Source organism: Salmo salar, chromosome 03, assembly GCF_965601325.2.
Source record: "Salmo salar chromosome 03, fSalSal1, whole genome shotgun sequence".
In the NCBI taxonomy this organism is placed as follows: Eukaryota; Metazoa; Chordata; class Actinopteri; order Salmoniformes; family Salmonidae; genus Salmo; species Salmo salar.
In genome coordinates, this window is record NC_138293.1 from 5,270,159 (window position 1) to 5,282,534 (window position 12,376).

General features: G+C 47.3%; 1 protein-coding gene across 1 annotated transcript in view; it reads right to left on the reverse strand.

Annotated features, from left to right (window-relative positions):
• Window positions 1-12,376, reverse strand: part of ptprma (protein tyrosine phosphatase receptor type Ma) — a 296,460-nt gene that overhangs the window by 34,832 nt on the left and 249,252 nt on the right. Inside the window, exons 9-10 of the mRNA XM_082973036.1 lie at window positions 3,850-4,158; window positions 1,967-2,076 (exon numbers count right to left, since the gene is read on the reverse strand). Coding sequence (XP_082829162.1) covers window positions 1,967-2,076; window positions 3,850-4,158 — 419 coding nt within the window. The remainder of the gene's footprint in view (window positions 1-1,966; window positions 2,077-3,849; window positions 4,159-12,376) is intronic.

Consider the following 12,376-nt stretch of genomic DNA (forward strand, 5'->3'; position numbering starts at 1 on the left):
TGGCCCATTCCTCCTGACAGAGATGGTGTAACTGAGTCAGGTTTGTAGGCCTCCTTGCTCGCACACGCCTTTTCAGTTCTGCCAACACATTTTCTATAGGATTGAGGTCAGGGCTTTGTGATGGCCACTCCAATACCTTGACTTTGTTGTCCTTAAGCCATTTTGCCACAACTTTGGAAGTATGCTTGGGGTCATTGTCCATTTGGAAGACCCATTTGCAAGCATGCTTTAACTTCCTGACTGATGTCTTGAGATTTTGCTTCAATATATCCACATAATTTTCCCTTCTCATGATGCCATCTATTTTGTGAAGTGCACCAGTCCCTCCTGCAGCAAAGCACCCCCACAACATGATGCTGCCACCCCCGTGTTTCACGATTAGGATGGTGTTCTTCGGCTTGCAAGCCTCCCCATTTTTCCTCCAAAGATAATGATGGTCATTTTGATCAAACAGTTCTATTTTTGTTTCATCAGACAAGAGGACATTTCTCCAAAAAGTACAATCTTTTTCCCCATGAGCAGTTGCAAACCGAAGTCTGGCTTTTTTATGACGATTTTGGAGCAGTGGCTTCTTCCTTGCTGAGCGGCCTTTCAGGTTTTGTCAATATAGAACTCGTTTTACTGTGGATATAGATACCTTTGTACCTGTTTCCTCCAGCATCTTCACAAGGTCCTTTGCTGTTGTTCTGGGATTGATTTGCACTTTTCGCACCAAAGTACGTTCATCTCTAGGAGACAGAACGTAACTAGTATACTAGTAGGTCTAGCTAACGTTATTATCACAACCTCACAATCTAGATAACGTTAGCGAACTTGAATTAAATCAATATAACTGTCACGTCCTGGCCAGTTTAAGGGTTAATTGTTATTGTAGTTTGGTCAGGACGTGGCAGAGGGTATTTGTTTTATGTGGTTCGGGGTGGTGTTTTGGTAAAAGGGTGTTTGATTTAGTATTTCCGGGTTTTTGGTTTATGGTCTATGTTTATGTATTTCTATGTGTAGTCTAGTAAGTGTGTTTCTATGGTTGGTTAATTGGGGTTGGGATTCTCAATTGAAGGCAGGTGTTTTCCCTTTTGCCTTTGATTGAGAGTCCCATATATTAGGGTGTGTTTGTGTTTGTCATTTGTGGGAGATTGTTTCTTGTTTTGCAGAGTGTGCCTTTCAAGACTGTTTCGGTGTTCGTAAGTTCGTTTTCGTTTTGTTGTTTTGATGTCCACTTAGTTGGTAAATAAATACACAAGATGAGTGTCAACATTCCTGCTGCGTTTTGGTCCTCCTTAACCGACGACAATCGTGACAATAACATTTTCTAATAATTTACTCTGGCAACTTTGCCACCGGCTGCCTTCAGTAGGGAAGCAAAGCAGTAGTCGAATCCTTCGCTTCTGTTTTTGGATAGTATGGACATGATATATAGAGAGTTAACCTGTAGTATGGATATGATATATAGAGAGTTAACCTATAGTATGGATATGATATATAGACAAAGTTAACCTGTAGTATGGATATGATATAGACAGTTAACCTATAGTATATGGACATGATATATAGAGAGTTATTAAAACTTCTTCGGGATCGGTGTCCCTTCCACGGGACGGTTTAGCTAACGTAGGCTAATGCGATTAGCATGAGGTCGCATCTAATATTGGCAGAAAGCTTAAATTCTTGTCAATCTAACTGCACTGTCCAATTTACAGTAGCTATTACAGTGAAATAATAACATTCTATTGTTTGAGGAGAGTGCACAATGTTTGAACATGAAAAGTTATTAATAAACAAATTAGGCACATTTGGGCAGTCTTCATGGACAAAGTCGTTCTCCAAGCAAGGTGCACAATAAACTGAATTGATGAGAATCTTCACAGTACCACAAGACATGAGTGTTAAAGAAGAAACGTGTTGTGTTTTCAAGGATGCGATATTTGCCGTCATCTAATGAATTAAATCAATCAATTCCTTTTTTCACCTCGTACTGAGTGATGATTCCGTAGGTCTGGGCTGGTTCTCTCCATTTCAGGATCATCTTCTCTTCGTAAGCACTGCCCTGGATGGACTCCAGAGGAACCGCTCCAGGTACTGAGGAGGGACAGGACCAGAACGAACACATGAGAAGCACCCTCCCTGCTTATAGGCACTCACCTGGAACGACTCTAGAGCAGGGATGGGTAACTTTGATGGGGGGGGGTTTGGGGGACACAAAAGAGAAAAAAAACGAACTCACGAGCAGTGATCAGTGGCTCGTGGGTCTGCATACCCACATTCGATTTTATAACTAATTTCATGCAATTCTACTCATTTTGTCATAGGGTAGAGGCAAATGTTTGCAGTAATTCGACCATGCTTACTAAAAGTTTAGATATCTGGCAACTCGACTAACTTATCAAATCCCCAAAAACTTCCTGACATGGGCTAATTGAGTGACTGCTGATACACAACCACATTCTGAAATTACACCTTGTGTTTCTATAATTCTAACTCTCAACGCGCGGCCCGCCAGTTACCCGTCCTTGCTCCAGAGGGACCGCTCCTGGTACTGAGGGGGACTGGACCAGAACAAACACACGAGAAACAGAAAGCTTCATTACACATAGGCTGCGTTTACAGAAGCAGTCCGATTCTGATTCACTAATTCGTCCCACTAATTGCGATGTAACTTAAGCATTATGATGACCGTAGCAGATACATTCGGTATTTTTCTTCGGTATTTTTCTTTCTACAAGCACGTAGAAAGAATGTTCCCTAAGCGCGTCGTTACATCATCTCACGTGAATACAGACGTTATTTCAACGTCTGCTTTTGAGTTGTCAACTAACCTGAATTCAACGTGAAATCAACAAAACATTTCACCATGTTATTGGATTTAAGTAAACAAATTGGATGAAAAAAAAGACAAAATTCCCTTCCCTGAGACTTTAGCTAGTTCATTTGATAATACCTCAGTGTATTCCTGGGACTTTGAGACATCTAGTCAGTCTTTAGACAGGTCTAGTCGGTGTTTAGACAGGTCTAGTCGGTGTTTAGACAGGTCTAGTCGGTCTTTAGACAGGTCTAGTCGGTCTTTAGACAGGTCTAGTCGGTCTTTAGACAGGTCTAGTCGGTGTTTAGACAGGTCTAGTCAGTGTTTAGACAGGTCCAGTCAGTCTTTAGACAGGTCCAGTCGGTGTTTAGACAGGTCTAGTCAGTGTTTAGACAGGTCTAGTCAGTCTTTAGACAGGTCTAGTCAGTGTTTAGACAGGTCTAGTCAGTCTTTAGACAGGTCCAGTCAGTCTTTAGACAGGTCTAATCAGTCTTTAGACAGGTCTAGTCAGTGTTTAGGTCTAGTCAGTCTTTAGACAGGTCTAGTCAGTGTTTAGACTGACATATAATGGACCACTGGAGTAATACAAGGTGAAGAAATGTGAGGAAATATAATCGTAATGAGAAATATTAATGATACCCATAGACATCTAGTCACTATGCTAACGCTAGTTAGCACTGGCTCGCGAAACTACCTAACATCCTTCATACTGGACACAGAGACATAAAAATGGAATCCAGGAGTTCACCTGACTCTGGGGAAGTAGACAAAGGGCCTCATTGTCAACATCCTGAAGTATCCCTTTAAGACTCATCAACACTTGTCAACATCCTGAAGTATCCCTTTAAGACTCATCAACACTTTATATTACAATACATGATAATCGGTCTGCAGCTAAATCTCAGAATAACACTTGATTGCACTGTCCCTGTTTGTCTGTAGCTCCATCTCTGGGCTTTCTTTGACCCCCTCTGGGTTCTTTAACACCTTTATACACCTTCGTAACCCTTCACAAACACGTTATAACCATTCTAAGGTATTATAACGCTCACCGTCTTCATCCGTCTGTAGCTCCATCTCTGGGCTTTCTTTGACCCCCTCTGGGTTCTTGAGGACCAGTTTGACTGACAGGTTGGTGTAGGGGGTCAGGTTGTGGATGGTGTGCTGGGGGTCGCGACCCAGGGTGTCGTAACACACCTCCTCCCGGGTCTCGTCCTTCCCCGCCACTCGGGACCGGTACTGCACCGTCAGGTTGTAGCTATGGCAACGTGTGACGTTGTAGCCGAAAGGCTCCCAGCGAACAGTGACTTGTTTAGATTGGACGTCAACGACTTCTAGATGACTGGGACCGTGGATTGGCTCTGTGGGGGAGTGGAAATATATATATATATATAAACGATAGATAACAATGAGGATCTCATTAGGAATATAGGGGGGGGGGGGGGGGGGGGTGTGTGTGTGTGTGTGTGTGTGTGTGTGTGTGTGTGTGTGTGTGTGTGTGTGTATTACATGGGATCTGTGGTGGAAGAAAACCATGTTTGTTTGAACGTTACCTTTGTTTTAACAAGCAAAGCCTATATCATCCCTTCAAATCTACTGCTGACAGTCTTTCTGTATGGGACATATCATCCCTCCAGACCTACTATTGATGTATGGGACATATCATCCATTTCCAGTTCTACCCAATCTATTTCTGGGTATTTCTCTATCTCGGCTCTCTCTCCCCCTTTCTCTTTCTCTATATTGTTCTCGCTCTCTTCCCCTCCCTCTCATCTCTACCCTCCTTTCTCTCCTCTCCCTCCTCTTCTGCTCCTACTGTCCCCCCCTCTTCTCCCCCCCCCCCCCCCCCCCCCCCCTAACCCTAACCCGCATACATGAGGCGAGCAGACTAGCAGCCAGAGCTCAAGGTAATGGGATCCATTTCCTTTCCATGTTAAAGCTTCAGTCCATTTCTCCAACACTTTACCACATATTAGCTGGTGCCAGGGCTCAATTGATCCTTATCCAGGAGACACCAACAGTTCCTAGGGAGAGGACTGGAGGAGAGGAGACTAGGGAGAGGACTAGAGGAGAGGAGACTAGGGAGAGGACTGGAGGAGAGGAGACACCAAGAGTTCCTAGGGAGAGGACTGGAGGAGAGGAGACTAAGGAGAGGACTGGAGGAGAGGAGACACCAACAGTTCCTAGGGAGAGGACTGGAGGAGAGGAGACTAGGGAGAGGACTGGAGGAGAGGAGACACCAACAGTTCCTAGGGAGAGGACTGGAGGAGAGGAGACTAGGGAGAGGACTAGAGGAGAGGAGACTAGGGAGAGGACTGGAGGAGAGGAGACTAAGGAGAGGACTGGAGGAGAGGAGACACCAACAGTTCCTAGGGAGAGGACTGGAGGAGAGGAGACTAGGGAGAGGACTGGAGGAGAGGAGACTAGGGAGAGGACTGGAGGAGAGGAGACTAGGGAGAGGACTAGAGGAGAGGAGACTAAGGAGAGGACTGGAGGAGAGGAGACACCAACAGTTCCTAGGGAGAGGACTGGAGGAGAGGAGACTAGGGAGAGGACTGGAGGAGAGGAGACACCAACAGTTCCTAGGGAGAGGACTGGAGGAGAGGAGACTAGGGAGAGGACTGGAGGAGAGGAGACACCAACAGTTCCTAGGGAGAGGACTGGAGGAGAGGAGACTAGGGAGAGGAGACACCAACAGTTCCTAGGGAGAGGACCGGAGGAGAGGAGACTAGGGAGAGGACTGGAGGAGAGGAGACTAGGGAGAGGACCGGAGGAGAGGAGACTAGGGAGAGGACCGGAAGAGAGGAGACTAGGGAGAGGACTGGAGGAGAGGAGACTAGGGAGAGGACTGGAGGAGAGGAGACTAGGGAGAGGACTGGAGGAGAGGAGGACTGGAGGAGAGGAGACTAGGGAGAGGACTGGAGGAGAGGAGACTAGGGAGAGGACTGGAGGAGAGGAGACTAGGGAGAGGACTGGAGGAGAGGAGACTAGGGAGAGGACTGGAGGAGAGGAGACTAGGGAGAGGACTGGAGGAGAGGAGACTAGGGAGAGGACTGGAGGAGAGGAGACTAGGGAGAGGGCTGGAGGAGAGGAGACACCAACAGTTCCTAGGGAGAGGACCGGAGGAGAGGAGACTAGGGAGAGGACTGGAGGAGAGGAGACTAGGGAGAGGACTGGAGGAGAGGAGACTAGGGAGAGGACTGGAGGAGAGGAGACTAGGGAGAGGACCGGAGGAGAGGAGACTAGGGAGAGGACCGGAAGAGAGGAGACTAGGGAGAGGACTGGAGGAGAGGAGACTAGGGAGAGGACTGGAGGAGAGGAGACTAGGGAGAGGACTGGAGGAGAGGAGACTAGGGAGAGGACTGGAGGAGAGGAGACTAGGGAGAGGACCGGAGGAGAGGAGACTAGGGAGAGGACCGGAAGAGAGGAGACTAGGGAGAGGACTGGAGGAGAGGAGACTAGGGAGAGGACTGGAGGAGAGGAGACTAGGGAGAGGACTGGAGGAGAGGAGGACTGGAGGAGAGGAGACTAGGGAGAGGACTGGAGGAGAGGAGACTAGGGAGAGGACTGGAGGAGAGGAGACTAGGGAGAGGACTGGAGGAGAGGAGACTAGGGAGAGGACTGGAGGAGAGGAGACTAAGGAGAGGACTGGAGGAGAGGAGACTAGGGAGAGGACTGGAGGAGAGGAGACTAGGGAGAGGGCTGGAGGGAGAGGACTGGAGGAGAGGAGACTAGGGAGAGGACTGGAGGAGAGGAGACACCAACAGTTCCTAGGGAGAGGACTGGAGGAGAGGAGACTAGGGAGAGGAGACACCAACAGTTCCTAGGGAGAGGACCGGAGGAGAGGAGACTAGGGAGAGGACTGGAGGAGAGGAGACTAGGGAGAGGACCGGAGGAGAGGAGACTAGGGAGAGGACCGGAAGAGAGGAGACTAGGGAGAGGACTGGAGGAGAGGAGACTAGGGAGAGGACTGGAGGAGAGGAGACTAGGGAGAGGACTGGAGGAGAGGAGGACTGGAGGAGAGGAGACTAGGGAGAGGACTGGAGGAGAGGAGACTAGGGAGAGGACTGGAGGAGAGGAGACTAGGGAGAGGACTGGAGGAGAGGAGACTAGGGAGAGGACTGGAGGAGAGGAGACTAGGGAGAGGACTGGAGGAGAGGAGACTAGGGAGAGGACTGGAGGAGAGGAGACTAGGGAGAGGGCTGGAGGAGAGGAGACACCAACAGTTCCTAGGGAGAGGACCGGAGGAGAGGAGACTAGGGAGAGGACTGGAGGAGAGGAGACTAGGGAGAGGACTGGAGGAGAGGAGACTAGGGAGAGGACTGGAGGAGAGGAGACTAGGGAGAGGACCGGAGGAGAGGAGACTAGGGAGAGGACCGGAAGAGAGGAGACTAGGGAGAGGACTGGAGGAGAGGAGACTAGGGAGAGGACTGGAGGAGAGGAGACTAGGGAGAGGACTGGAGGAGAGGAGACTAGGGAGAGGACTGGAGGAGAGGAGACTAGGGAGAGGACCGGAGGAGAGGAGACTAGGGAGAGGACCGGAAGAGAGGAGACTAGGGAGAGGACTGGAGGAGAGGAGACTAGGGAGAGGACTGGAGGAGAGGAGACTAGGGAGAGGACTGGAGGAGAGGAGGACTGGAGGAGAGGAGACTAGGGAGAGGACTGGAGGAGAGGAGACTAGGGAGAGGACTGGAGGAGAGGAGACTAGGGAGAGGACTGGAGGAGAGGAGACTAGGGAGAGGACTGGAGGAGAGGAGACTAGGGAGAGGACTGGAGGAGAGGAGACTAGGGAGAGGACTGGAGGAGAGGAGACACCAACAGTTCCTAGGGAGAGGACTGGAGGAGAGGAGACTAGGGAGAGGACCGGAGGAGAGGAGACTAGGGAGAGGACTGGAGGAGAGGAGACTAGGGAGAGGACCGGAGGAGAGGAGACTAGGGAGAGGACCGGAGGAGAGGAGACTAGGGAGAGGACTGGAGGAGAGGAGACTAGGGAGAGGACTGGAGGAGAGGAGACTAGGGAGAGGACCGGAGGAGAGGAGACTAGGGAGAGGACTGGAGGAGAGGAGACTAGGGAGAGGACCGGAGGAGAGGAGACTAGGGAGAGGACTGGAGGAGAGGAGACTAGGGAGAGGTCTGGAGGAGAGGAGACTAGGGAGAGGACTGGAGGAGAGGAGACTAGGGAGAGGTCTGGAGGAGAGGAGACTAGGGAGAGGGCCGGAGGAGAGGAGACTAGGGAGAGGACTGGAGGAGAGGAGACTAGGGAGAGGGCCGGAGGAGAGGAGACTAGGGAGAGGACTGGACTCTTATTCTGTTTCTAATTGGGACGCCACAAAAATTACAATCAAGTATCAATGGAGCCACAAGAGCTACAAAATATGACGATTGCTATAAAATGTACTGTTCAACTCAACAGTGTTTCATTTCAATTCAATTAGATTTTGCTGATAACCAAAATTGCAATGAAAATCCCCCCAGTTGAAATCAGTGTTAATCCTCATAAATCATCCAATAATCAAGCCATTACAATTAATCAGTGTGATGACTACAAGTGTTGGCAATGTACACAAAAATCAATGGTTCTCGGGAAATTAGGTCACGGCACAAAACATGACTGAAGTCAGAGAGAGAGGGAGAGAGAGGGAGAGGGGGGGGGGGGGGGTAGCGAGTGAGAGAGAGAGAGAGGGGGGCGGGGGTAGTGAGAGAGAGAGAGAGAGAGAGAGAGGGGGGGGGGGTAGCGAGTGAGAGAGAGAGAGGTAAAGAAACAAAGAGACAAGACAGGCTGCTGTTAAATGAAAGATGGAGCAACACTTTGAGAGAAGAGAAGAGGAGTAGAGTGATGTGATCTCTCCATCTCTCCTGTGCTTTAATAGAGAAGATGAAGGGAGTGGTGAAGGTAGAGAAATATAAAGGGAACAGAGGAGACAAAGAAAAGCAGACCCATCAGCTGATTGAAGACAGAGGAGGGGAGTGTGTGTGGTGTGTGTGTGTGTGTGTGTGTGTGTGTGTGTGTGTGTGTGTGTGTGTGTGTGTGTGTGTGTGTGTTTGTGTGTGTGTGTGTGTGTGTTTGTGAGTGCATATGAGTGTGTGTGTGTGTGTGTGGCTGTGAAGTAAGGATTCAGACTCCCAACTAATACATGGAAAGCACAGGAAAGTATAACGGCAAAGGACAAATGAGAATACTGATTTGTTCTACAAATCAAGTGGTTCCTGGAAGGGTGAAGCATCCCAACGTTTTAATCAACATCATAAAGGTTACTGGTTTTCTTCAATATCTTGTTTCAGTATCTTCTTGGTAAATTTACATGACTACTGAAAGCATGTAACGTATGATTCTGTACTATACACTGTAAATTATTGTGCAAACACAAATTTACGGGTATGTCAAATAAAATAAAATGTTATTTGTCACATGCGCCGAATACAATAGGTGTATACCTTACCGTGAAATGCTAACTTACAAGACCTTAACCAACAATGCAGTTCAAGAAATAGAGTTAAGAAAATATTTACTAAATAAACTGAAGTAAAAAATAAATACCAGGCGGTGATGCAACCAATTAGGATGCTCTCGATGGTGCAGCTGTATAACTTTTTGAGGATCTGGGGACCCACCCATGCCAAATCTTTTTCAGTCTCCTGAGGGGTAATAGGCATTGTCATGCCCTCTTTACGACTGTCTTGGTGTGTTTGGACCATAAGGAACTTGAAACTCATGACCCACTCCACTACAGCCCGGTAACTCCGGTTCTCTTAAAGAGGATAGTGAAGGAAAGCTTTGACTATGTACAGACTCAGTGAGAAAGGCCGCCGTAGGCAGACATGGCTCTCAAGAGAAGACAGGCTATGTGCGCACTGCCCACAAAATGAGGTGGAAACTGAGCAGCACTTCCTAACCCCCTGCCAAATGTATGTCCATATTAGAGACACATATTTCCCTCAGATTACACAGATCCACAAAGAATTCAAAAACAAACCCGATTTTGATAAACTCCCATATCTACTGGGTGAAATATCACAGTGTTCCATCACAGCAGCAAGATTTGTGACTTGTTGCCACAAGAAAAGGGCAACCAGTGAAGAACAAACACCATTGTAAATACAACCCATATTTATGTTCATTTATTTTCCCTTTTGTACATTAATCATTTGTACATCATTACAACACTGTATATAGACATAATATGACATTTGTAATGTCTTTATTCTTTTGGAACTTCTGTGACTGTAATGTTTACTGTTAATTTTTATTGTTTATTTCACTTTTGTGTATTATCTACGTCACTTGCTTTGGCAATGTTAACATATGTTTCCCATGCCATTAAAAGCCCCTTGAATTGAATTGAATTGAATAGTAACATTCGCTTCCACTCTGTCCAGAGTGGGAGATCAGAAGCCCATCTGACAACTACTAGGCCAGCGCGTCTACACCCAGAGGGACATTGTGGAACAGCCGACAACGCGCATTGTCCTGCGATACGTACAGACAGACGGCAGCTTTGCCGTAACGTCCCTCCTCGACGACCCAGAGAGGAAGTCGCCACTCCCCTGGTAGGGGGTTCCCCAGCGACGGTAAAATCCGCACTTGATTGTAGTCTGCCTGGCACATGTGTTGCTCTGAGAGACAACAGATGTTCGGTGCTCGCTGAATAACAAGATCTTTCTCGCAGTAGTGCCGGGTGGAGAGATGGGTTTAAGTGAGGTCACGCAACGCTGGAAGTCTTTCATGAGGAGGAGGCCAAGTGAGACTACAACAATCATGGACTACCACAATCATAGACTACCACAATCACGGTCTACCACAATCATGGACTACCACAATCATGGACTAATACAATCATGGACTACCACAATCATGGACTACCACAATCACGGACTACCACAATCATGGACTACCACAATCATGGACTACCACAATCATGGACTACCACAATCATGGACTAATACAATCATGGACTACCACAATCATGGACTAATACAATCATGGGCTACCACAATCACGGACTACCACAATCATGGACTACCACAATCATGGACTACCACAATCATGGACTACTACAATCATGGGCTACCACAATCACGGACTACCACAATCATGGACTACCACAATCATGGACTAATACAATCATGGACTACCACCATCATGGACTACCACAATCATGGACTACCATAATCATGTCGTCAATTTCTGCTGAGTCGGTAAAAGCGAGCTTACGGCACAATTTATCCTGAAGCCCACAGCGAGCAGGTGCGACAACAGCTGGGTTGTGTGCTCTGCAGATCAACCAGTTGATGTGTGGGAGGGCTAGGGCAGCTTTGGTACACATAATGAACGTCCATGGGGCCGTGGACAGACCGAATGGTAAGGTGAGATATCCGTAGTCTATGCCCTGTGTACAGGATGAACTCTGATGTGAAAATAAGGGGCCGGACTGGTGCCAACGTGAACACTGACTCATCCTTGACACAAAAATAACACAGTTTTTCCCAAAATATGCAATCTTCAAAAAACAAGACCATTGGTGCATATCTGTCATTCATGCCATGTGCTTGCATTAATGATGAGGAGATTGTTTGTTAGCTAGCTAGGTAGCTAAATTAGAACGTGTCTGACTTAAACCAGTGCGGCTGTCAGGGATTTCTTCGTCGGAGGACGATATAGCGAAATCATCATCGGAAAATGAGGACCAATATGTAGCAGAGTTGAGATGGTTCATTTTGAACTTTTAATAAATTCCAAAACGACATACAAAATAACAAAAACGAACGCACGATACACTGACAGTCCTGTTAGGTTTACACACACTAAACACGGAACAATCTCCCACAAATACACAAACAAACACACCCAACTAATATAGGACTTCCAATCAAAGGCAACACCACACAGCTGCCTTCAATTGGAAGTCCACCCCAATTAACTCAACATAGAAACAGATCAACCAGACTACACATAGAAATACATCAACATAGACCATAACTCAAAACCCGGAAATAATAAATCAAACGCCCTCCTAACTAACACACCACCCTGAACCACATAAAACAAATACCCTCTGCCACGTCCTGACCAAACTAAAATGACAATTAACCCTTATACTGGCCAGGACGTGACAGCGGCAAACATTTTGCACACACACAAACAGGGCCCCTCTTCTTTAAGTCACTATACTGTTTAGGAAAAGCGAAGAAGGAGCCATTCAGAAAATATACTTTAAAACCATCCAGAAAATATACTTTATAACCCTCTATTTGCGGAACTATCTCTTGGCTGCACTGCAGTGGGGAATTGTTACACTGCAGGCCCAGAGAATGGCAGGGTTGCCAGGCACACAAATCAAATTAGACCACAAGCTCTCAAAGAGACAAATGCACTAAAGTATGAATTTCAAGAAGTAGCGACTGGGTGGCTGGCAAGGAGAATGTGTGGCCCAAATGATATTCTATTCCCTATATAGTGCACTACTTTTGACCAGGACCCTATGCACTATAGTGCACTATATAGCGTTCACTTTTGGGATACAAGCAAAGTCTCATTTCTGGAGGAGCGTTCAAGGAGAATGTCACACTCATCTTTGCATT